Here is a 24,725-nt window from a genome sequence, read left to right on the forward strand (position 1 = left end):
TAAACCTATTTATTATTGGAAAAATTGTAAGTTTTCATTTTAACGGTTCAATGTTAAAATTCCACTCAACACCTGTGTAGTTAAAACACTTACTACATATTAATGAATTCCTTGAGGGCAGCAGCTTTCAAAATTCTGTTAATTTGAGGAGGTCCACAGTACTGGTACCTCATGGGCTCTACAAATGAGACGTGACATCCTCAAATCTGCCCTCCAAAAGCCTTTATTTCTAATGCCTGTGTTTTAGTCTTACTGCACACTAAAAGCTGCAGATACGGGGTAATATACTGTATATTGAGTTTTGCTACTCTGTTAAATCCTGCTGTGTTCCATGAGGAAAAAAAACTATGACAACTGAAAATCTGCAAAAAAAAGTCATTTTCAAATTTTTCCTCCATGTTGCTTTAATTTCTGTGAAAGACCCAAAGAGTTAACAGACTTTGTAAATACCATTTTGAACAAAATTTTGAAGGGAGCAGTTTTTAAAATTGAGTCATTCATGGGTGTCTCTAATATATAGGTCCCCAAAGTTATGTCACAACTAGAGATGAGCGAGTATACTCGGTAAAGGCAATTACTCGAGCGAGCATTGCCTTTACCGAGTACCTGCCCGCTCGAGATGAAACGTTCGGGTGCCGGCGCGGGGGAGCGATGAGTAGCGGCTGTCAGCAGGAGGGAGCGGGGGGGAGAGAGGGAGAGAGAGATTTCCCCTCCGTTCCGTTCCGCTCTCCCCCGCAGCTCCCTGCCCGCCGCCGGCACCCGAACGTTTCATCTCGAGCGGGCAGGTACTCGGTAAAGGCAATGCTCGCTCGAGTAATTGCCTTTACCGAGTATACTCGCTCATCTCTAGTCACAACTGAATTGGTCCCTTAAAAAATAGGTTTTGGACATTTTTTAAAAATTCAAAAAGAAATTACTTATAAGCCTTCTGATGTCCAAAAAATTAAAAGCATGCTTAACCCCTTAATGACGCGGCCATTTTTCTTTTTCCATTTTCGTTTTTTCCTCCCCCCCTTTAAAAAAATCGTAACTCCTTTATTTATCCATCGACATCGCTGTATGAGGGCTTGTTTTTTGAGGGACGAGTTGTATTTTTCAATGTGCTATTTAAAGTACCATATAATGTACTGCAAAACTTGTAAAAAACTCAAAGTGGAGTAAAATGAAAAAAAAGACATTTCGCCATCTTTTAGTGCGTCTTGCTTCTACGGTGCACAAACCGCAACAAAAACGACATAACTTTATTCTATGGGTCGGTACAACTACTACGATACCAAACTTGTATCGTTTTTTTTTTACTATACTCCTCTTTTTTTTTTTTCAAAGACATTAAATTTTTTTCAATAATTTTCCGCCGTCATTTTGTGCGTGCGATAACTTTTTAATTTTTCCGTCGACGTAGTTGAGCAAGGTCTCATTTTTTGCGGGATGTTCTGTAGTTTTTGATAGTACCATTTTGGAATACATACAACTTTTTGATCGCTTTTTATTGCGTTTTTTTCTGGGAGACAGGGTAACTAAAAAAGTGCTTTTCTGGCGTTCTTTATTTATTTTTTTTTGAACGACGTTCACCGTGCGGGAAAAATAATGTGCTACTTTGATAGTTCGGACTTTTACGGACGCGGCGATACCAAATACATATTTTTAATTTATTATTTAGATTTTTTAATAATAGATATGGCAAAAGGGGGTGATTTAAACTTTTACAACTTTTTTTTTTTTTTCAATTGAAAAAAACTTTATTGATTTTTTTTTAACATTACTTTGAAGTTCCCCTGGGGGACTTTTAGATGCGATGCTTTGATCGCTCCTGCAGTATGACGTAATGCTATAGCATTACGTCATACTGCTTTTTGACAGGCACACTATCAAGCCACCCTGTGTGGATGGCTTGATAGGCAGTCTGTTAAGGCAGCCCTGGGGCCTTTCATTAGGCCCCCGGCTGCCATGACACCTGCACGGCTCCCCCGTTCTTACCGCGGGGTGGCCGTGCGGGACCCCCGAACAGCGTTCGGAGGCTCTAAATGCCGCTGTCAGAATTGACAGCGGCATTTAAATGGTTAATGGCCGCGTGGCCGCTCGCAGCTATTGCCCGCGGCTATTGCCCGCGGGTGTCAGCTGTTATAAACAGCTGACGCCCGCACTGTATTAGGAGAGGTTGCATCGCAACCTCTTTTCATACATACCCCGCGGCCACAGAACGTACCGGTACGTCCTTGGTCGTGAAGGGGTTAAATAATGATGCCAACATAAACATAGTAAATGTTATTTATTAACTACTTTATGTGGTATGAGTATTTGCCTTAGGCCCCCTGTACACGGGCGTATTTGCACTGCGGGATCTGGAGCGGGCATCTGCCTCCGGATCCCGCAGTAAATACTGCCCATTACAATACCCTTGCACAGGGAGCAGTGCAGATGGCCCGCGGAATCATTGCCTAGCGACGGCGCGTCACACTATGTATTGCGCATGTGCGCCGGCATGTATAGAAGCCACCTGCACGCGAAGCCATTGAACAGGTACACAGGGGTCACCGCCGGGGTACAGGGTTGTATTCCGCTGCGAGATCTTGCAGGTGGAATCCGACCCATTCGTGTGCAGGCTGCCTAACAAGTACAAAAAAAATAAAATTTTGAAAATTGCTTATTTCGCTACATTTTCTGTAAAATTTATTTATAAATAAAGAAAAAACATATCAACCAAAACTCATTATTAATATAATATGTGGTCATGAGAACGCAATCTCAGAATCACTTAGAATAGGTTAAAAGCATTCCAAAGTTACTATAACGTAAAGTGACACATATGAGAATTGAAAAATTGGACTGTGCCCATGAGGCCAGAGGTAGCTGCGTCCTTAAGTGGTCAAATTACAAACTTTGCGGCATACATCCGCATTTTTTTTTTTTTGGCGCTCTTTGGAACAAATGAGAGGTTATTATATTCACTCTATTTAAAGCAAAAACACAATGCAAGAAATCCTGTAAATATACATGGACGTATACCCTTAGTGCTACTCATGGCATAACTGGTGTATAATAAAGTATTCTGGCTGTGTGAAAAAAGTTGAGGTATAAGGCTCTCTGTGACTCTATCACTTAAAGGCATGCAGAAATCTGAAACCACTCTTGCCTAGCCTACATGTTTTCACATTATCCACTATTGTACATGTCATAATATTCACATATTACCTTGAGAAAAAAGTGCTATAAGTTGCCAATTAACAATAGACTTTCAGAATTTGTAATTGCCATTTCTATTCCCTCTAGTGCCAAAGAGGTTCGAGTTAAATATCAAAATCCCATCCAAAGTAGCCCTGACAGATAAGTCCTTTCACCTGGATGCTTGCGGAAGGTAAGAAGAGCAATAGTGTTATTGACTCCTAAACTCCTCCTTAGGGTAACATAGTATGTAAGGCTGAAAAAAGACATACATCCATTCAGCTCAGCCTATTATCCTGAAATGTTGATCTAGTGAAAGGCAAAGCATGAATTAGATTAGATTAAATATTCTTCATTTCTGTAAAAAAAAATATTCTCTGACTGCAAGTTTGGAAATCAGAAAAACTCCGTAGATCAACACCTATTTTAAAGTAATCAGTCAATCAAACTACTATTGACCACTTGTCTATGAGTATGTATGTATATGTGTGTGTGTGTGATTCTTATGCTCCACCCCTGGTGTTGTCATTGCTCCGCCCCCTGGTGACGTCATTGAAGGTCCTACGACATATATAAAATACAGAGTCTAACCGACAGAAAAACAACAATGTTAGGGCTCTTGAAAAGAGTAGGACAAAAATAATAAAATGAGAATACAATTAAACTGCTATTATGTCAGACACAAATCAGCAGTCCTGACAGAACAGGATGTGTGTGTGATGTGTGGGGATCATAATGCATGTACCATGTAGCAGAACTGTTAATATAATTTCCTACACAACTTGGCAGCCCTGACACAACACACTGACCTATCACCACCACAGCGATCAGGTGCGCTAAAGGATCTGTGGTGATGTCACTGCTGTGGGAGGAGCCAAGCTGTTTTTGTCTTGTGTGGTAATCAAGCTACTGTCTGTGTGATGTGCCACCAGAAACACTGGTACTATAATTTCCTAATAATTACTAGTCAAACTACTAATGACTACTTGTCTGTTAGTATGTATGTGTGTGGGTGCTTCTCAGACTCCGCCCATGGTGACATCATCGCTCCACCCCTGGAGACGTCATTGCAGGTCCTACAACATATATGAAACACAGAGCCTGACTGACAGACACAACACAACACAATTAGGACTCTTGGAAGGGGAAATGAGAATACAACTAAGCCATTATTATCTCAGACACAATTTAGCGGTCCTGACAAGAGACACCGATCTACCGCCACCACAGAGATCCGGCAGGCTGAAGGACCTGCAGTGATGTCAGTGCTGTGGGAAGAGCCATTTTGGAGTTTGGTAGAAAGTACTGTATACTGGATAAGGTGACAGCAGCTACCAGGGTCTGTGATGATGTCACCATCATGTGATCAGCTGTGTGCGTGGAGTCAGGGATCACATGACAAGGGGATGATCACTGTATCCCAGAGTCTGCAGCCCTGGAGATGTCTGGAAATCAGGATGGATGTGGATGTAGCACAGCTGTGTGTGTGATATGTGTGAATCAAGATGGATGGAGTAGAGCTGTTTGTGTGATGTGTGGGGATCAAGATCAACGGAGTACAGCTGTGTGAGTGATTTGTGGGAATCCGAATAACTGTAGTAGAGCTGTGTATGTCATGTGTGGGAATCGGGATGCATGTAGTAGAGCTGTATGTGTAATGTGTGGGGATCAGGATGGATGTAGCAGAGCTGTTTGTGTCATGTGTGGGAATCAGGATGGATGTAGTACAGCTGTGTCTGTGATGTCTGCGCATCAACATGCATGTAGTAAAGCTGTGTGTGTAATGTGTGGGAATCATCAGGATGCATATAGTACAGCTGTGTGTGTGCTATCTGGGAATCAGGATGGATGTAGTACATCTATGTGATGTGCGGAGTTAGGATCTGGTACCGCCACCAGAACCACTACAATTTCCTAATAATTACTAGTATAATATCATTATCCAGGTTCCTCTTGAACTCTTTCAGTGAGTCCGCTCTTACCATGTTCTCAGGCAGAGAGTTTCACAGTCTCATTGCTCTTACAGTAAAGAACTCCCTTTTATGTTGGTGTTGAAACCTTCTTTTTTCTAAACATAAAGGATTCCTGCCTTGTTACAGTCACAGTCCTGGGTATAAATAGATCCTGGAAGAGATCTCAGTATTGTCCCCCTATATATTTATGCCTAAATGTAAAAATCTGCAATTAAAAAGTGACATTTTCAGGGGGCTTTTCTCATTTTATTATTAGGGTGTTCAAGGGGTTGTCTACTTGTAAACTGTTGAGTGCCTAGTATGTGGAACAGTTCCAGCGATCAGAACATGTATAAGTAACTAGGTTGTAAGTGTTAGGCTAAAGACAATTTCACTATGTCCGTATGTGAACCGTATCACACCATGAAACATCAGACAATGTCAATTCCGCTGAAGCATGTATGAAAAATTCAGCTAAAGGGGTTGTCCCGCGCCGAAACAGGTTTTTTTTTTTTACCCCCCCCCCCCGTTCGGCGCGAGACAACCCCGATGCAGGGGTTAAAAAAACAAACTGGAGAGTGCTTACCTGAATCCCGGCGGTCCGGCGTCTTCATACTCACCTGCTGAAGATGGCCGCCGGGGTCTGCTCCCTCCGTGGACCGCAGCTCTCCTGTGCGGTCCATTGCCGATTCCAGCCTCCTGATTGGCTGGAATCGGCACGTGACGGGGCGGAGCTACACGGAGCCGGCATTCTGCACGAGCGGCCCCATTGAAGACAGCAGAAGACCCGGAATGCGCAAGCGCGGCTAATTTGGCCATCAGAGGCCGAAAATTAGTCGGCACCATGGAGACGAGGACGCCAGCAACGGAGCAGGTAAGTATAAAACTTTTGATAACTTCTGTATGGCTCATAATGTACATTACAAAGTGCATTAATATGGCCATACAGAAGTGTATAGACCCACTTGCTGCCGCGGGACAACCCCTTTAAAGGACCTGGGAATGTTTATCTTGCAAAAATGAAGGCTGAGAGGAGACTTATTAACTGTTTACAAATATCTGAAGGGCTGTCATAGTCTAGAGGAATCAGCCTTATTTTTATTTGCACAAGGAAACACTAGAAGCAATGGGATGAAGCTGATAGGGAGGAGACACAGATTAGATATGGAAAAAAACTTTCTGAAACTGAGGGTGATCAATGAGTGGAGCAGGTTGCCAAGGGAGGTGGTGATTTCTCCTTCAATTGAAGTCTTCAAACAGAGGCTAGATAGACATCTGTCTGTGATTATTTAGTGATGCTGCATTGAGCAAGAGGTTGGGCCAGATGACCCTGTAGGTCACTTCCAACTCTACAATTCCATGATCAGTGGGGGCCTGATTGCTAGGATCCCTACAAATCCTGAGAAGGTGACACTGGAGCATTCCTGCATGAATGGAACAGTGGTAACACATTTTAATGACACCGACAGAAAAAGCCAAGTGCTTTAGGTGTTTAAAGCTGAACCTTAGCTTGTAAGGCACGCATGGCCGCAGGCAGATAGAATTTTATTACTTACTGTACCTATTTGTCTGTAGATAGATATGTCTGTTCTTAGTTTATTTTTAATTTTGTTCAGGACTGCAACTTCTCTTGACACTAATTCAAAGCAATATCATAATGTATTAGCAAAACCCTTGACAGACTGCAATTCCTAATGCAACCACAGAGTGACCACAATAGACACATACAGGATAGACATTTCCCTCAGAGTATCACAAAATCATATTGTTTTTAAAAGCTAGTTATCTCCTGACACACATAGTATTTAAACATACATTATTGTGCCAAGGGGAAGGATAATAAAGAACAAATCTATAGGAGATATAGGCTCTGTATCAGAAAAATATAGCTTCAACCAATATAGAGATAGCTTATGTAAGGGTTTTGTCACTGAAACCAGGAGTATGTACGGTAATGCTGTGGCCTCTGACTGGACACAGCGGACAGCTGACTTCCACTGGCCCGTCTACCCAGAAGTCGATAATGACAGCAGCTGTCGGCTGCATCCCGGGGCTCCTGAAGAGGTGAATACGCCCTCTTTTTTTAATTTCAGGCCGGGCCCAGCATTTGGATGGGGTTTTGTTGTAATGACAAAACCCTTTTAAGAAATCAGGCATGGAATTTACCTATTTAAATAAAAAAACTAAATGCTGTCTAATGGTTGCTATTCAGAAACTTTTTAAACATGGAAACCTGTATGTTTATATGTCTATAGGAGACAACTGATGCAATTTTTGGATCAGCCGTACAATCTGCACTCCATTAATCCATTTAGGACCAAGCACAGTAAATATACGGCGCCTGGTCCTGGGCTTAAAGCCCAGACGTATGTAAAACCCGGAGAAGAAGGCAGGAGGGGTTTTTAACCCTTACTGCCTTCTCCTTCCCTGAGTACACAGTGTTCAATGAGCACTGTGTACTGAAAAGTGAAAGTGGAAGTGTAGCTTTCACTACGGGAGCCCAGGGGTCACGTGCCCCCTGGAATTCCCTGCTATAGCAGAGCTGCAGGGTCGTACTAGACCCTGACCAGCTCTGCCAGTAACTAATGTCATGGGGGTCATAGATAGTAAAAAAACATAATTACATAAATAAGTAAAACAAAATTACAGAATAAAATAACAATATATACATAAGAAAGAAAATAACTAGAGATGAACGAACGTGCTCGGCCCCGCCCCCCTTTTTCGCCCGAATACCGCGATTTCCGAGTACTTCCGTACTCGGGCGAAAAAATTCGTGGGGCGCCGTGGCGGCACGGGGGGTAGCAGTGGGGAGTAGGGGGGAGAGGGAGAGAGAGAGGGCTCCCCCCTGTTCCCCGCTGCTACCCCCCGCACCGCCACGTCTCTCCCCGCCCCCCGGCGCCCCCCGAATCTTTTCACCCGAGTACTGAAGTACTCGAAAATGGCGGTACTCGGGTGCGTAAGTACTCGAAACGAGTACGTTCGCTCATCTCTAAAAATAACCCAAAACCGACGCCAAGCAAAACCGTCGCTATAAGCGCGCTGTAATCTAAAACCATACAATTTATATATCAAAACGTCCGAAACAAAATGAGGAAGCAGTTCCCATACTTTATTTTCGCATAAATATACTAATTTTAAAAAAATAACTAGAAATGTTAAAAAATATCATTTTTTTAGCTTTTTACCCCTAGTAAAACAAAAAAAAGTCAGTGAAAAAGATATTAAAAAATAGCCCTATATGTCACAGTAAAAAAATGCTACATAAATAATTTTGATAGCTAAAGGAAAAAATAGGGCAGTAAAACCACCACATGGGTAAAATCCCTAAAAAGTGTCTGGATCTTTAACCCCTTCCCGCTCCAGGACGTATCGGTACGTCCTGGGAGCCTGGTACTTCCCGCAACAGGACGTACCGGTACGTCCCGGGGATAGCACGGGATCACATAAGATCCCGCGCTATCCCGCAGCGGGAGCCGGCTGTCAGTCACAGCCGGCGTCCCGCTGCAACAGCGGGGGGACATCGGAGATGCGCCCCTCGCTGTTAACCCCTTCGCGCTCCCTCTGTGTCTCCGGCCGGCTCTCGCGATGTCATCGCGAGAGCCTGGCCTGTCGCCATGGCAACAGGACGCCAGACACTGGCGTCCTGTATTGCCTGTGCCTATAATCGCTGTACAAGCGATAAGGCATGGCAGAGCAGTACCTCTGCCATGCCTTATGACAGCGATCATAGGCACAGTGCTGCAAGTCCCTCAGAGGGACTCAAATAGTGTAAAAAAAAGAAAAATGTAAAAAAAAAAAGTAAAAAAAACCTTTATGCTTTTTCTAATATTAGCATAAAAAAAGGGGAAAAAAATTAAAATCCCACATATTTGGTATTGACGCATCTGTAACGACGTGTACAAAAAGTTGAACACACTTTTTATTTTGTACGACAAAAAGCGTAAAAAAACCCGCTAAAAAACAGAGGCAAAATGCTAATTTTTAGCATTTTGCCTCCCAAAAAATGCAATAAAAGTGATCAGTGACCTCCTGATTGGCTGGAATCGGCACATGTGACGGGGGCGGAGCTACGCGATGACGCGTACAAGAGGGCGGAGCCCGAACGCCGCTGCTGCCGAACAGAGCCGAAGGGGAAAGACCCATCTGCGCAAGCGCGTCTAATCGGGCGATTAGACGCTGAAGTTAGACGGTACCATGGCAACGGGGACGCCAGCAACGGAGCAGGTAAGTGAATAACTTCTGTATGGCTCATATTTAATGCACGATGTATATTACAAAGTGCATTAATATGGCCATACAGAAGTGCTGAACCCCACTTGCTATCGCGGGACAACCCCTTTAAGGGGTTTACATTAATGGACAAAAAACATGAATTGGACAACTGATATTTTTTGTGTATCTTCTGCACATATAAAGTGTTCATTTATTTAAAAAGGTGCTAGTGTGAAATGTGTATTTCTCTACAATGCATTCCATTAATACAAAGAATGTACTTAACTATCATAGTTCACATGCGAGTATTCCAGTTTATACTATTATTGCATACTGTATAGAGCCGCACAGTGACAACAGGAAAATCAGTACATCAACATGAAAATAGTCCTTTATAATCACCAATGCAGATCACCCATAAGGGGTACAGATTGTGACTTTTATACAATATAGACTATTTGTTGATGACTGGTGCTGTAGGAAAGACGTGGTAAGAAGTGTTACCTATAAAGTCCATTCCCTTGTGACCCACGTTTTATACAAAGAACCCACTTTTAATATAAACATTTATATTTTTCCAGCAGCTGAACTGTATTATGTCTTCTTTATTGTGGGAAGAGTCATTGTTTTCATTGATACTATTTTAGGTTACATTCTGATCACTTTTTATTGCACTTTTTGGGAGGTGGATGAATACCAATTCTAGCTTTTTTTTTACACTATTCATAATGCAGTGTAACAAATATAATAATTTTATAGTGCAGAATTTTATGAAGCAGAAATACATAATATATGTATTTTTATATAAAAAGGTGAGTTTTGGAGGGAACATTTTTTTTTTAATTTAAACTTTTGTTCTCATCACTCAATTGGACTTGAAGATGTGATAATTCGGTTGCTGGTTTAGTACGTGTCCCAGCCAGAGCAAATGAGATGGCGAGACAGTCCCAGATTTGCCCACTATTGCTGTGAGGGGGTCACTTATGAGCTGTATTACAGGATACAGAGGGTGTGACTAAGCATAAAGGGGCATAGCCTGTCCCAAAAATTTGGCATGGCATGCTTAACGCACTACTTTAGTTGTACCTCTTTTCATTGCTCAAAAGATGGAAAGTCTGTTAAAGGGGTTGTCCCGCGGCAGCAAGTGGGTCTATACACTTCTGTATGGCCATATTAATGCACTTTGTAATGTACATTGTGCATTAATTATGAGCCATACAGAAGTTATAAAAAGTTTTATACTTACCTGCTCCGTTGCTGGCGTCCTCGTTCCCATGGAGCCGACTAATTTTCGCCCTCCGATGGCCAAATTAGCAGCGCTTGCGCAGTCCGGGTCTTCTGCTGTCTTCAATGGGGCCGCTCGTGCAGAATGCCGACTCCGTGTAGCTCCGCCCCGTCACGTGCCGATTCCAGCCAATCAGGAGGCTGGAATCGGCAATGGACCGCACAGAAGAGCTGCGGTCCACGGAGGGAGCAGACCCCGGCGGCCATCTTCAGCAGGTGAGTATGAAGACGCCGGACCGCCGGCATTCAGGTAAGCACTCTCCGGTTTGTTTTTTTAACCCCTGCATCGGGGTTGTCTCGCGCCGAACGGGGTAGGGGGGGGGGGGGGTTAAAAAAAAACAAAAACCTGTTTCGGCGCGGGACAACCCCCTTAATTGTTCTTCATTGGACATGGTTTGCAGACTGCTCACCATCCTGGTAGCTCTTCACTGAACTTTTTTAAATTAGGATGCCCAGAACTGGACACAATATTTCAGATGTGGTCTGACTAAGGAAGAGTAGAGGGGTATAATTACGTCATGTGATCTAGACTCTATGCTTCTCTTAATGCATCCAAGAATTGTGTTTGCCTTTTTTGCTGATGCATCACACTATTGACTCATGTTCAGTCTATGATCTATTAGTATACCCAAGTCTTTTTCATATGTACTGCTGCTTAGCTCAATTCCTCACATTCTTTTTGTACTTTTTAAAGTACTTTTGTACTTTCTTGCCTAGATGTAGGACTTTGCATTTCTCCCTGTTAAATACCATTCTGTTAGTCGCCGCTCACTGTTCAAGCTTTTCTAGATTTTTTTTTAATCTTCTCTCTCTCCTATACTGTTAGCTATCTCCTCTAGCTTTGCGTTTTCAGCAAATTTGATCATTTTTCCCCCAATTCCCTCCTCCAGATCATTTATAAAAATGTTGAAGAACATTGGGCCTAGGACAGAGCCTTATGGTACTCCACTTGCCACATTCTTCCAATTAGATGTGCAGCCATTGATGACCCCTCTTTGAGTACAATCACTCAACCAGTTGTGAATTCACCTAACAGTTATCTTGTCAATCCCATATTTGGTAATTTTTTTCAATAAGGATGACATGAGATACTTTGTCAAATCTTTTACTGAAGTCAAGATATACTATATCTATTGCATGTCACTGGGATCAACCCAGTCCGTTATTCTGTCATAGAAAGAAATTAGATTAGTCTGGCTTACAAACCCATGCTGTCTCTGGTTAATTACTGCATTCTCATCCAAGTACTTGCATACACGCTGTTTAATAATTTGTTCGAAGATTTTTCCTAGAATAAAGCTCAGGCTCACAGGCCTGAAGTTTCCTGGCTTCACCTTATTCCCTTTTTTGAAGATAGGGGCAACATTTTCCCCTCTCCAATCTTCTGGGACTTCCACTGTTCTCCAGGAACTTTCAAAGATTATGGCGAGTGGTTCAGTAATCACATCTGCTGCTTCCTTCAGTATCCCAGGATCTGGACTTGGAGATTTTAATTCATTTAAGTTAGCTAAGTATTCCCTCACCATCTCTCTGCTATCAGCAAGTTATCCCTTACTCTTGGATAGGAGATAACGTTTTTTTTGTGGCAAACCCCTTAACACCCCTTTAAAGCATACCCACAGTTTCAGCTCTCTCCTCCTCCCTTTTGCCTTTCTATAGACCTTTATGAGTAGCATGAGACCGCAGCAAGAAAAGTTTCCCCATTCCCCCTGTAATCGGTTTCAGTGTCTCTGTTACTAGAAACAGACTTCACATGACAACATGTAGTGGGCATCAAATTAGAAGAAAGGGAGACCCCTAGTGGCCAGCATTTGAGAAAGATTTTTCAGCACAATATATTTTATGTAAATACAATGATTTGTGCTTTTGCTAGTTATCACATTAGCATATAAGAATCAGTTTGTTCAAAATGTAGTGCCTATTTAATCACAGGTTCTCGATTCTTCAATTGCGAGGACGAAAGGGCTGGATTACCTCTTCCAGTCCCATGTCCTTTTGTCTTTGGACTCAGAAATTTTCAGATTTCTGAATCTATAGTTGCAATTTTCTATACACTTCAGAGAAAGTTAAAAATTACTTTGAAAGAGTAATAAAGTATCACTATACCATTTCTCCTAATGAGACCTAAACCTCTAAATTGGACTGATAGTGAAGACAGTAGTTGAACAGCCCATAAGGGAGTGACAGCATCTGTAACTCGTGTCTTCATTTCCAGCTATACTTATGGAAAGGCAGTGGAAGGCTCCATTGATCTTTTGGTATGTGAGGAAATACTCGTCCACAACAGTGAAGAAGAAGCATATAAGCAAAATTGTATAACCATTAAAGGAGAGAAGGTGAGAAAAAACACTATAGAACCCCTATTAAATACTGCTATTTTATATTTTCTTAAAAGAGCTTTCGGGGTTAAAAAAAATAGTCAGGGGGCTGATATGTGTGTGAAAAAAACCTAATGGTAAAGCAGTGTTATCTGTACCTCTCCACAGAGGCAACAACAGCATCTAATTTATTCATAGATTCATCAAAAGACTGAGTTAGATAAGTCCTGTTGTAAGGAGTTTTTGAAATCCTTACTATCGGTTTGTAATTCCTTAAAGGGCTACTCTGGTGAAAACACATTCATTTTTCCATTGCTGTCCCCCTCACCTGATTGCCTGTCACACTCTGGATGTATCCTATTGCTATTGCAGGCACCTGCATGCAGTGCAGCTGCTTGTCTGATGCTTATCAGGCACGATCTTGATGTTGAGATTTGTGCCTGCTTTCTGTTTCACTATCCTGTCCTATCAATCTCATGATGCATCAGCACAGCATCACATGAGCAGCTAGAGCCTGTACCATCTCTGCCTGCTGGGAGGACAGCATGATTATCACTACTCTATATAGCCACCTAAATTAGCTACAAACATATAAGTATACAGTTAGGAGGATAAACTGTGAACTCATTCATTATAATTGTGTGACAAGGGCCTTTTATCATCAGCAGTAACTGTAATAGGAATTTCTTTATCACCCTCTAAAGAGCTTGTGTGGCCCTCTTAGTTTGATTTCCTCATTGTTGACTATCAATTCTATCCTGAGAGCTGCATGTCCTGAGCAACTGGTGCTTTTGACAATGGAGATGGAAACAGCAATATTACTGTGATATTCCCTTCTGGTTAACATTATTGATATTTTCTTTATAGACTGACAGTAAAGGATGTGTCTCCAGAGAGATCCAGCTTGAACAATTTAATTTCACAGCCACAGATGGCAAAAAGTGTTTACAAATTAAATGTGAACTGACAGAAGATGGCACAGGTAAGTGATAGGAAGGAAACACTGCAACACTGCTAAAAACAATAATGAAAATGACTTCACATTAGGCTGGGCTCACACATATGTATGGTAAAACACTGCATAAAAATCACAGCATTGTACCGATGTTATTCCCCATGTATTGTTGCATTTTTGCTCGAGTATATATTCGCATACATGAATTTTTGCCACGATTGACTCCGGACATTGATTTGCATATTTTAAGCTATTCACACGGGGCGCTGCTGTGTATATGTAAAAGAAACATGCTGAAGCGATGGCAAGCAACGATCGAAGTAAAATGCTCGGAATGACAATTAATGCCTATTTAGGGTGAGCTGTCTTCTTCTCCCAGCGTTGTACGCAGGTTAACTCCCTCCCCCTCCATTTTTTGCAGCTGCTATAGGAATTTATGGGAGCTTGCTGTATAACACGTTGAAAGATAGGTCAAGACTAGGGATGAGCGAGTATACTCGCTAAAGCACTACTCGTTCGAGTAATGTGCTTTAGACGAGTATCTTCCTGCTCGTCCCTGAAGATTTGGGGGCCGCCGCGGAGCAGGGAGCGGCGAGGGAGAGCGGGGAGGAACGGAGGGGAGATCTCTCTCTCCCTCTCTCCCGCCCGCTCTCCCCTGCTCCCCGCCGCAACTCACCTGTCAGCTGCGGCGGCTCCCGAATCTTCAGGGACGAGCAGGGAGATACTCGTCTAAAGCACTTTACTCGAGCGAGTAGTGCTTTAGCGAGTATACTCGCTCATCCCTAGTCAAGACCTATCTTTTTATTGCTGTATTAAAAAGACTGCCGAAAAAGATCGAATAGGTCCTATTTTTACTTGCACAAATATTTTGCATGGAAAAAACACGTTCGTTTGAATGAAGCCATTGAAATCCAATGCTTGCATGGGCGCATTTTATGTGCAACTTTTAAACTGCGGAAATACCTGCGGAAAAACGGTCGTCTGAATGGGACACTGTGCAAAAAAAAAGGGACATTTTGATATAAAAATTGGTGTAAAGTAACAGCTAATATAAAGTTATACAAAGCTGTCTAAGGGCTCCTGCACACCTGCATTTTTCTTGCACATTTTTTTCATGTCATTAAATGCCATTGTCAGAATTGACAGCAGCAGTTAAATGGTTAACAGTCACCATCAGAGTTGTCTGTCATCGTCTCTGTTGCGGGCATAGACAGCTGCCACCCGCCATTGTATGTATTAGGCTTAGCTTCCAAGCCTGCTCCATACAATGATACCCAATATGCACCATACATATACAGCATACTTTTGGAAAGGGTTTAGACCAGGGGTGGGCAATTAATTTTCCCATGGGGCCACATGAGAAATTGGAATGGTTTTAGAGGGCCAGACCAACAAATTCCCCGCTATGTCTTCGACCCGTCTCGTTATAGTTCGCCTGGAGAGGGGCACATTTGCGAATGCTTCTTTTTTCTCAGGACAAATTAGCGCTGCAGAGTCCACCAAACATTCTTTGACAAACTCCCCATCAGAGAATGGCTTACTGTTTCTTGCAATTTTGTAGGATACTACAAAGCAGGTCTTTACGGCTGCATCGCTGGATGAGTGAAGCTTTTTAAAAAATCCTTGCTGACTTTGCAGTTTTGCTAGCAAATCTTCAGATACCCGTGCCCGCTCTGCCTCCGTCAAGTTCTTGTATTTCTCTCCGTGTTTAGTCTCATAATGGCGATGCAAATTGTAATCTTTAAATACAGCTATCTGCTCTCCACAAACTAAACACACAGCTTTACCTTTGGTTTCAGTAAATAGATATTTAGAAGTCCATTCTTTGTTAAAAACTCGGCATTCTGCATCAATTTTTCTTTTTTTAATGTTAGCCGCCATATTTAAGGGTTAACAGCTAACCTCGGAAAATAGATTTTTTTAATACACAGTAGTATGCTCCTAGGAGAGGGCACAGAGAGCTGCCCCAAGAAGAGAGATTAAAAAGTGAATATTATTAGTATTATTATTCTAATTACAATGCAAAGGGAAAAGTCCTGACACTTACCAATGACGAGCGTGGAACGATTGTCCTGGCACTCCCCAAGGTCCGCAACGAGCATCCTGGCACTCAGAAGTTACAGTGGCATCACTTACTCAGCATCGGGAAGCAGTGAAACTACAAACTCCGAAGCCTTGTCCATTTTGTTAACTTATGTGCTGTTTAATAAAGTTATTCAAGCCTACGTCATTGGTAGAGGTGCTTGAATAAGTAAGGCCTGAATAACTATTAGCACAGCACAGAAGTGAACAAAATGGACAAGGCTTCGGAGTGCATAGTTTCGCTGCTTCCCGTTGCTGACACCGGACTCATTGGTGAGTCACCAGGACACTCTTTGCGGGCCGGTCCGAGCTATTCAGCGGGCCGGATGTGGCCCGCAGGCCGTGCTTTGCCCAGGTCTGGTTTAGACTGTCTTTAGACAATATTAGTAAATAGGGGCACATCTATCCTGCAGCTATTTTACACGTATATTGCGGGAGGAAACAAGGGCAATCAAATAAACAAATTAAAATTACCTAGAAATACTGTATGGTGAGACCAAAGAAATAACTTTGAAATATTGCTGTTTTTTTATAATTCAGCCACCATCATGATGTGCTAACCACTTGCAGCCATCTTCCCAAGACCCTTTCCTTTCACAATCTCCATCACTGGAAAAAATGGCACACTGAAGGTGCACTGGAATCAGTTTAACCAGATCTAGTATTCTTCCCAATTTCTCATATTGCTACTCACATAAACAGCCCAATATTAATTAGTATAATCACATGAATGGACATGGCTGCCCATGTGAGCATGTGCTTGAAAAGGGGGTATTTTCTTAACGGATTTAAGTCATATTATGCAACATGGACCCCCCTCGAGGATGGTGAAGGCAATAACAATTGTAGCCTTTGCCAACAGGTGCCAGCTGCTTCAGACAACCAATACCCGCCGGGTATGGAGCAGGCTCAGCTATCTCTTGCATGACCACCTGCTGTTCATTTACAGTGGGTGGTCGATAACAGTTTATTTTTTCTGTCAACAGCCTATAAACAAAGTGCACATTTAGCCCTCAGTCAGACGGGCGTTCTTTCGCGCGATTTGCGCATGCGTCCGGCGATTTTATAGAACCATTGCTTTGCAATGGTATCGGACACATGAGCGCTTTTTATGCGCTCGTCCGATAAATTATAGAACAGAAATCGCAGATCGCACCTATCTGCGATTCCTGTTCTCTTCTCTATATGCGCTCAATGGGTCCGGCGGCAGCAGCGCCGATCCCATTGAGAACATATAGTAGACAAATCATTCTCCTCTGCCACAGCTGTAACAGCTGTGGCAGAGAAGAATGATGTTTGCCCATTGAATTCAGTGGAGCCGGCAATACAGCCGGCTCCATTGAAAGCAATGGGCTGCTGGCGAGCGCACGATAAATTTTCGGGAAGGGCTTAAAAATATAAGCCCTTCCCTGAAATTCATCCAGAAATGTGTAAAAAAAATTATATATATATACTCACCTGGTCCCGGCAGACGGAGTTCAGCCGCGGCCGGCCGGCAGTTCTCCTGAACTGCTCTGAGTAGTATTCAGCAGCCGGGGATTTAAAATCTCCGCCTGCTGAATGAGCTGCCTCTGATTGGTCACAGCCTGACCAATCAGAGGCAGCTCTTACTCACCCATTCATAAATTCATGAATGGGTGAGTGAGTGCTGCCTCTGATTGGCTCAGCGCAGGGACCAATCAGGGGCAGCTCTCAGCTGAATGACAGCTGAGAGCTGCCCCTGATTGGTCCCTGCGCTGAGCCAATCAGAGGCAGCACTCACTCACTCAACGGGAAAAAACGCCCGTGTGACCGAGGCCTTTAGGGTGCCTGTCCATGGGCATTGCTATGGAAAGCGCCGGCACCTGTCCACGAGCGGAGAGTCATTGCGATTCTCCGCTCGCGACGGGCAATTCGCAGCATGCTGCGAATTGCCCCAATTCTCAGTGGCCAGCCTATCTATCAGATAGGGCTCACTGGCGGAGAATCGGCGGCGGCTCCCGCCGCGGAGATCAGCCGCAGGACTTCGCATCGCCCGTGGACAGGGGGCCTAATACAGCTAGGACATTATAAACAGCACATCACCGCAATACCTAACACTTTCATGTTGCTACTATGATCACTGCAATAATCTAATTGTTTATTGGATATACCAAAGCTGCAGATGCAAAGAGAAGATAATGGTGAGATTAGATATTCATAGCCTTGCCTGGTATTGTAGTGCTTTAGACCAAAATTATAGTAAATTAGTAATTAATGAATCCTATACTGCTGATTATGGAATGTGAATATGTCAGGACTGTAATGATTAGGAGTTGGCTTGACTACATGAGGAACAATTAGGTAGATGGAACAATACCTCTGCAGCGCCACCTATTGGATGGAAGTATTCCCTTAAATCATTGTCAGACCTTTTAAGCAAGTCTTTAAAACAATGATAGGGAATTGAAAACAAATCCAGAAAACCATACACAGACAGCTGGTTCAGGGTTTTTGTCCCTTATAAGTGTTTAGTAGGTGCCTGGCCTGGCTAGTGAGAGGCCTGTGATGTGGGTCAGGGGGAGCACCTAGAAGGTAATGGAGACACCTAGGAGGCGAGTGAGGAGACGTATAAGGCCATGCATGCTCCTCTGGGATATATATGCAAATAAGTAAGATGAAACAATACCTTTGCAGTGCCACCTATTAGATGGCAGCATTCCTTCAAATCAATGCCAGACCCTTTAAACAAAATGATAGTAATGAATGAATCCTGTACTGCTGATTATGGCATCTAAATATGACTGTAATGATTAGGACTACATCAGGGGCGTAACTAAAGGCTCAGGGGCCCTAATGCAAAACGTGAGCTGGGCCCCTCCCCCCTCTATCTGTATCTGTACCCGTACCCATACCTAAACCATGCTGCACAGAGACATAACTTGAAGCTTCTGGGCCTCAGTGCAAAACCTGTAACAGGGCCCCCAACTATAATGCTTTATTCATAGTACCTGGCTCCCTATATGGAGAAGAGAGGCCTTATGGGCCCCCTAGGGCTTCTGGGCCCGGGTGCAACCGCATCCCCTGCACCCTCTATAGTTACGCCCCTGGACTACATGATGGATGGTACGCCTTACACTTGTCACATTGTGTCACTCTCCAACTCCATTAGTCACACACAGTTTTAAAAAAGTATGTGGGGTTGATGGTGATGTGCATTTGCGCTGGTCTCCTCTCCCTAGTGTGTTGATAGTGTAGTGCAGTGTTTACCCCTAAATAAGTCCAGAGTGTCAGGGGAGAAAACAGTTACATTTTCCATTTACTCGGTCCAAAAGCTTCACAGTACGACAAAGATGAAGGCACAGTTACACAGTAACATAGTGTGTAAGGCTGAAAAAAGACACACGTCCATCCAATTCAGCCCATCATCTTGCAATGCTGATCCAGGGGAAGACAAAAAAACCTATGTGGTGGAAGCCAATTTTCCTCATTTGTCGTACCATATACGAAATTTGGAGTCAATTCATTCTTGACCCCAAATTTAGCAGTCTGAAGAACTCCCTGGATCAATGATCTATTTGAAATAAATTAGTGACAATAACTTCTGATGATCGTGGCTTTAACTGGTGATGAGCAATTAGCGGAATAATTGGTTCATGTTGGTATCGGACTAATTTCACAAAAATCATCGTGAGTCAGGACGATCGATTCCGACTCCCAGTAAAGTCAATGGGAGTAAAAATCAGGGTTACTAATTTGCCCTCCTGAAGGTTCCCAATGCAGCCAAAGCCCCCACCCCCAAATTGCATGGAAATACATTCACACATCTAGGAAACACTGTACTTTTCCCAAAATAGAGTACAGTTTGTAAGAGTCAATTGTGCAAATAAGGAAGATGGAACAATACCTCTACAGCACCAACTATTGGATGGAAGCATTCCTTCAAATCAATGTCAGAGCTTTTAAACAAGTTTTTAAAACAATGATTGAGAATTAAAAACCAAGCCCGAAAACCATACACAGACACCTGGTTCAGGGTTTTTGCCCCTCATCAGTGTGCAGTAGTTTCAGGCTTGGTTAGTGACAGGCCTGTGATATGGGTCAGGAGGAGTATCATCTCTCCTTAAGGAGACAACCTAGAAGGTGTGTGGAGACACCTAAGAGGTGAGTGAGGAGACCTATAAGGCCATGCATGCTCCCCTGGGATATTTATGCAAATACGTAAGATGGAACAATACCTCTGCAGCGCCACCTATTGGATGGCAGTATTCCTTCAAATCAATGTCAGACACTTTAAAAAGTCTTTAAAACAATGATTGGAAAATGAAATCCAAGCCAGAAAACCATACACAGAAAGCTGTTTCAGGGTTTTTGCCCCTCATCAGTGTGGAGTAGGTTTCTGGCTTGGTTAGTGAGACGCCTGTGACATAGGTCAGGATGGGTATCATTTCTCTTCAAGGAGAGCAACTAGAAGGTGTGTGGAAACACCTAAGAGGTGAGTGAGGAGACTTACAAGGCCATGCTTGCTCCTCTGGGAAATATATGCAAATAATACCTCTACAGCGCCACCTATTTAATGGCAGCATTCCTTAAAATCAGACCCTGTAACACGTGTGTCACTGTCAAAAGAAGGCCCACATAGGGTCTGCTAGATTAATCATTGCGCCAAGGGAGATAGTAAGTGTGTTGCTTGCTTTAAAAGCAATGTCATAAATTTTGCAAGGACAAATTCTGCCAGGTGAACGCAGCACTTCAGCATGGGCCTACTACTCCTCTTCAGAAAAGCAGTAAAGTTACCATAAATTATGCCAAGGGAGACAGCAGGTGTGGTGCTTGTTTTAAAAGCAATGTCATAAAATTTGCAAAGGACAAATTCTAATAGGTGAACAGAACAGTTAAGAGCAGGTCTTCTCCAAAGAAAAGCTATAGAGCTGCAGCTGTTTCTTGTGCTTTAGAAAATGTTTTTTTTTTTGGAAGAAGGCAGGAGGAGGACACATGGTAGCAGAAGAGGAGAAGAAGAGCAGCGGCAGTTTCACCACCACCAGCACCTTGAGGGCAGAGTGTGCTCCTTGTGGAAACATGAGAGCTGTAGCTCCGTACTTCCATATTTACATATTTCTCATTTGGGGGGAATTAGGAGGAGGAAACATGGCAGAAGCAGAAGAAGGAAAGCAGCACCACCACCACACAGACTGTGGTCTTTAGTATAAAGCTATGCTCAGTCATATGTGAGTAAAAGTTACCAGGATGCTAATTAATCAATAGAATCTGCCATTGGGGTGCAGAAGGCATGTGAAATCCATGCCTGGTTAATTTCTATAAATGTCAGGTGATCCAAATTGTCTGTGGACAGGCAGAAGTGTGGATCAGTTATCACAGCTTCCAATTGTGCTGTACACCCTTTCTGGTAGCACACTGGCAGAGAGGCAGGCAAGCACCTCTAAGGGTGCGTTCACACGAACGTAGGCGTATTTACGTTCGCACGAGCGCAGCGTATAATCGCCGGAAAGAACGTTTTTCGCCGATCACGACCAGAGCTAGAAAGCGTATTTTCGTTTGTTCCTACTTTTCAAACAGTCTTTTCGGCCATCGAATATGCGTTGGCGCGTATTTCGGTCGCATATGTTCCGTTTTTTTGGGGGGTTGCCGTTTTTACGCGCCGTAAAATCGCCCGTGTGAACGAATACATTGGAAATCAATGCCTCAGATGGTCACATTTATACGATTGGGTGCAAAAACGCGCCGTTTATGCGCTCGTGTGAACGCACCCTTAAGCATGTTGTGCAAGCTCTGGCCACTCATCCAGCTTAGACACCCAGAAGTGAAAGGGGCCAACGCCATGTTTGAGGACATCCATGCGGGACTTGACATACTCTTAGAACATCATGGATAAGTCATACCCTGTGCTTTTGTTGCAGGCTTCAACAGGTGAAAAACCTATGCCACGCCTCTGTTAGATTGCAGTTTCCTGATAATCCATTGCGGATAGATACCTACAGCCGAGGGGAAATGCTCTGCTCAAGCTGCTTAAGAGTTTGTCCTGACAGTGCTGCATTTTGAGGTCCCTCTCCTTTACCGAAATGAGATTTTTCATTTTGGCCTTTAAGTGGGGATCTAGGAAAGTCGCAGCCCAGTAAAAATCTGATCTTCTGATGAGAGCTATGTGACAGTCCTACTGCAAGCACTGCAATACAAAATCACTTATATGCCACAAATTGCCTGAGGGTGATACGCCATATTCCTTAGAGTTAGGTCTAACACTATCCTCTGGCTGGTCCCGCCATCCACCTACAATGGATAGAAGGAACATGCCATGCCTATATTATCTCCCTCCTCTATGCTTCTCCCATGGGTAGAGAAACATGTTGGAGAAGGCACTCCCCTTTCTTACCCAAAGCCATCCTCCTGATGTGTTGAGCAATGGTGGACTGGCCAGACAATTGAGAGATTCTTATCCCCTCCTCCTCCTGTGACAACAACATATTATCCCAGAGGCCCTGTAGCATCTGGTCCAGCATGCAGACAACATGGAGGGTCATACTGATCAGTGCGTCATCACAACTGACTATTTTGGTTACTTCCTCAAAGCAGGCTAAAATGACACACCTGTATTTGATCTGCAGACACTCCACATGTGTCAAGTGACCAACCTCCATAGAGCGCCCGCTAACTGTATACAGCATCTGATACTCTATGATCATTCTCTGCTGCTGGCTTAGCCTCTGCAACATATACAGTGTGCAAACACATCCATTTAAATGAATCCACTCAATTGCACAAGCACACCTGCCTGGCAAACAGTTGATTGACAGGGGGTCCCAGGCAATGGACCCCTGCCAATCTACTACCGTGTTCCTCCTGGGAATAAGACCTACCCCGATTATAAGCCCTGCCCTGATTTTTGGAGGGAGGATGGCTTGAAATATAAGCCCTTCCCCCGAAAATAAGCCCTAGCTACACTAAATTTTAGAAAAGCAATACTCACCTAGCAGGTCCCTCCCGCTGGTCTCCGACGCTCCTGCAGTCTTCCCGTGCACTTGTCAGTGCCGACAGATCATCTGTTGCTTGAATACCCCGCCTCCAGCAAAAGGTTGCTCTGATTGGCTGAGGCGGCGGGGCATTCAAGCCCTGTTACCAGCAAGAGATGATCTCTTGGCGTTGGCAAGTGCACGAGAAGCCTGCAGGAGCGCAGGAGACCAGCGTGAGGGACCCGGACAGCGACTGCTAGGTGAGTATAAGACACTCCCTGAAAATAAGACCCTGTGCCACTTTGGGGGCAAAAATGAATATAAGACAGGGTCTTATTTGGGGGGAAACACGGTAGTGATAACTTATTTGAGGGTAGGCCATCAATAGATTGCAACTGAACAACCCCTTTAAGTACATTTATAAACATATGTTATCATTTTAGAGCATTATGTAATCTTAAGTAAATACTGAAAACAATATAGAACGTGCCTATCATAAAACATTATAAGAACATAAAAAATTGTATTTTGTGCAACCCCAGATTCCTATTGCAGGTTACCACAAATAAATTTTGCTCCCTTCCCTCTAAAAATCTGAATTCATTCTCTCAGGCTATAGTGAAAAAGCGTCCGTTGAGCTCCACCTCTCCCAAGTAACGAACACAATTGAATTCGTGGAATGTGAAAATCTTTACCAAACAGGGTTTCCATATCATGGCAAGGTAAGGTAAAACTTTTCAAGTGAGGAGATAGCTAATTTTATATTTAAGGCAGGAGGGGAAGTGAGCTTTTCTTATGTGGTAATGATGTACAGTTATAGATTACATTTATTATACTATGAAAAAGCCCTCTAATATATCAAAGCAGAGATCCTGCTAAAACATTAGAGAGGATTACATTAGGGAAATCTGTGATCTTGGAACCTCCACTATTATGGTACAATAGGGCTTCATAGCGTGCTTACATTAATATGTAGGACACCTAAGAGGACAATTCATAGGTGTGATGTCTGGTGGATCTGCTGCTTCAGAAGGTTCCTACCAACTGCTTCCTTTACTCTTCCTCAGGTTAAAGTCAGTGATGAGAAGAAACAGCCAGTGGCTAATCAAGTTGTATCCCTATATGTAAAATATGATGAAGTCGATAATCATGTCATGCCTATGAAACTGGTAACCGACTTAAGTGGAATTGCACAGTTTACTGTTGACACCTCCAAACGGCAATCACTTATTACTTTGAGGGTATGTCAGAAGATCGTTACATATAAGTACATTTTATTCTTGTACATAAGAACAGTATTGATGCACATTGAGCGGGAGCATCCACAATTGCTAGAACAAAGTTGTCCATGGTGTGTTACGGAGCTTCTGTCAACATAGTTCAGAGCTACTGAACATTCAGAGCAATGAAATGAATAGGTGAGAGGCCGCCCGGGAGCAAGAGCTGCCGCCGAATCTCCGCCGGTCAGCCCTATCTGATAGATAGGCTGACCGGGGAGAATCAGGGCAATTCTCAGCATGCTGCGAATTGCCTGCCGCGAGTGGAGAATCGCAGTGATTCTCCGCTCGTGGACAGTGTGTCAGCGCTTTCCATAGCAGTGCTATGGAAAGCTTTAGAGGGCATGATTCGCCTGTGGTTTACCACCGGCGAAATCACGCCCGTGGACAGGCACCCTCAACATGAAATGTCAGAAGATGCCTAAAACTAGAGAGCTTTTACAGTTAATACTCTTGTAAAATGCACAGCAGCAATGAACCTTTGTTCCATCCCTTACACATATGGTAGAGCCATTAAACCGGATTAATGAGGCAGGTACAAGGACCAATTTTAT

The 24,725-nt window shown here is 43.3% G+C and overlaps 1 protein-coding gene across 1 annotated transcript in view; it reads left to right on the top strand.

The window, feature by feature from the left end:
- LOC136626666 (alpha-2-macroglobulin-like) overlaps positions 1-24,725 on the top strand; it is a 109,400-nt gene that overhangs the window by 17,870 nt on the left and 66,805 nt on the right. The window contains exons 7-11 of the mRNA XM_066601684.1: positions 3,271-3,355; positions 12,829-12,949; positions 13,799-13,913; positions 23,507-23,616; positions 23,962-24,135. Of these exons, the coding sequence (XP_066457781.1) occupies positions 3,271-3,355; positions 12,829-12,949; positions 13,799-13,913; positions 23,507-23,616; positions 23,962-24,135 (605 nt within the window). The remainder of the gene's footprint in view (positions 1-3,270; positions 3,356-12,828; positions 12,950-13,798; positions 13,914-23,506; positions 23,617-23,961; positions 24,136-24,725) is intronic.

This window comes from Eleutherodactylus coqui, chromosome 4 (genome assembly GCF_035609145.1).
Source record: "Eleutherodactylus coqui strain aEleCoq1 chromosome 4, aEleCoq1.hap1, whole genome shotgun sequence".
NCBI lineage: Eukaryota > Metazoa > Chordata > Amphibia > Anura > Eleutherodactylidae > Eleutherodactylus > Eleutherodactylus coqui.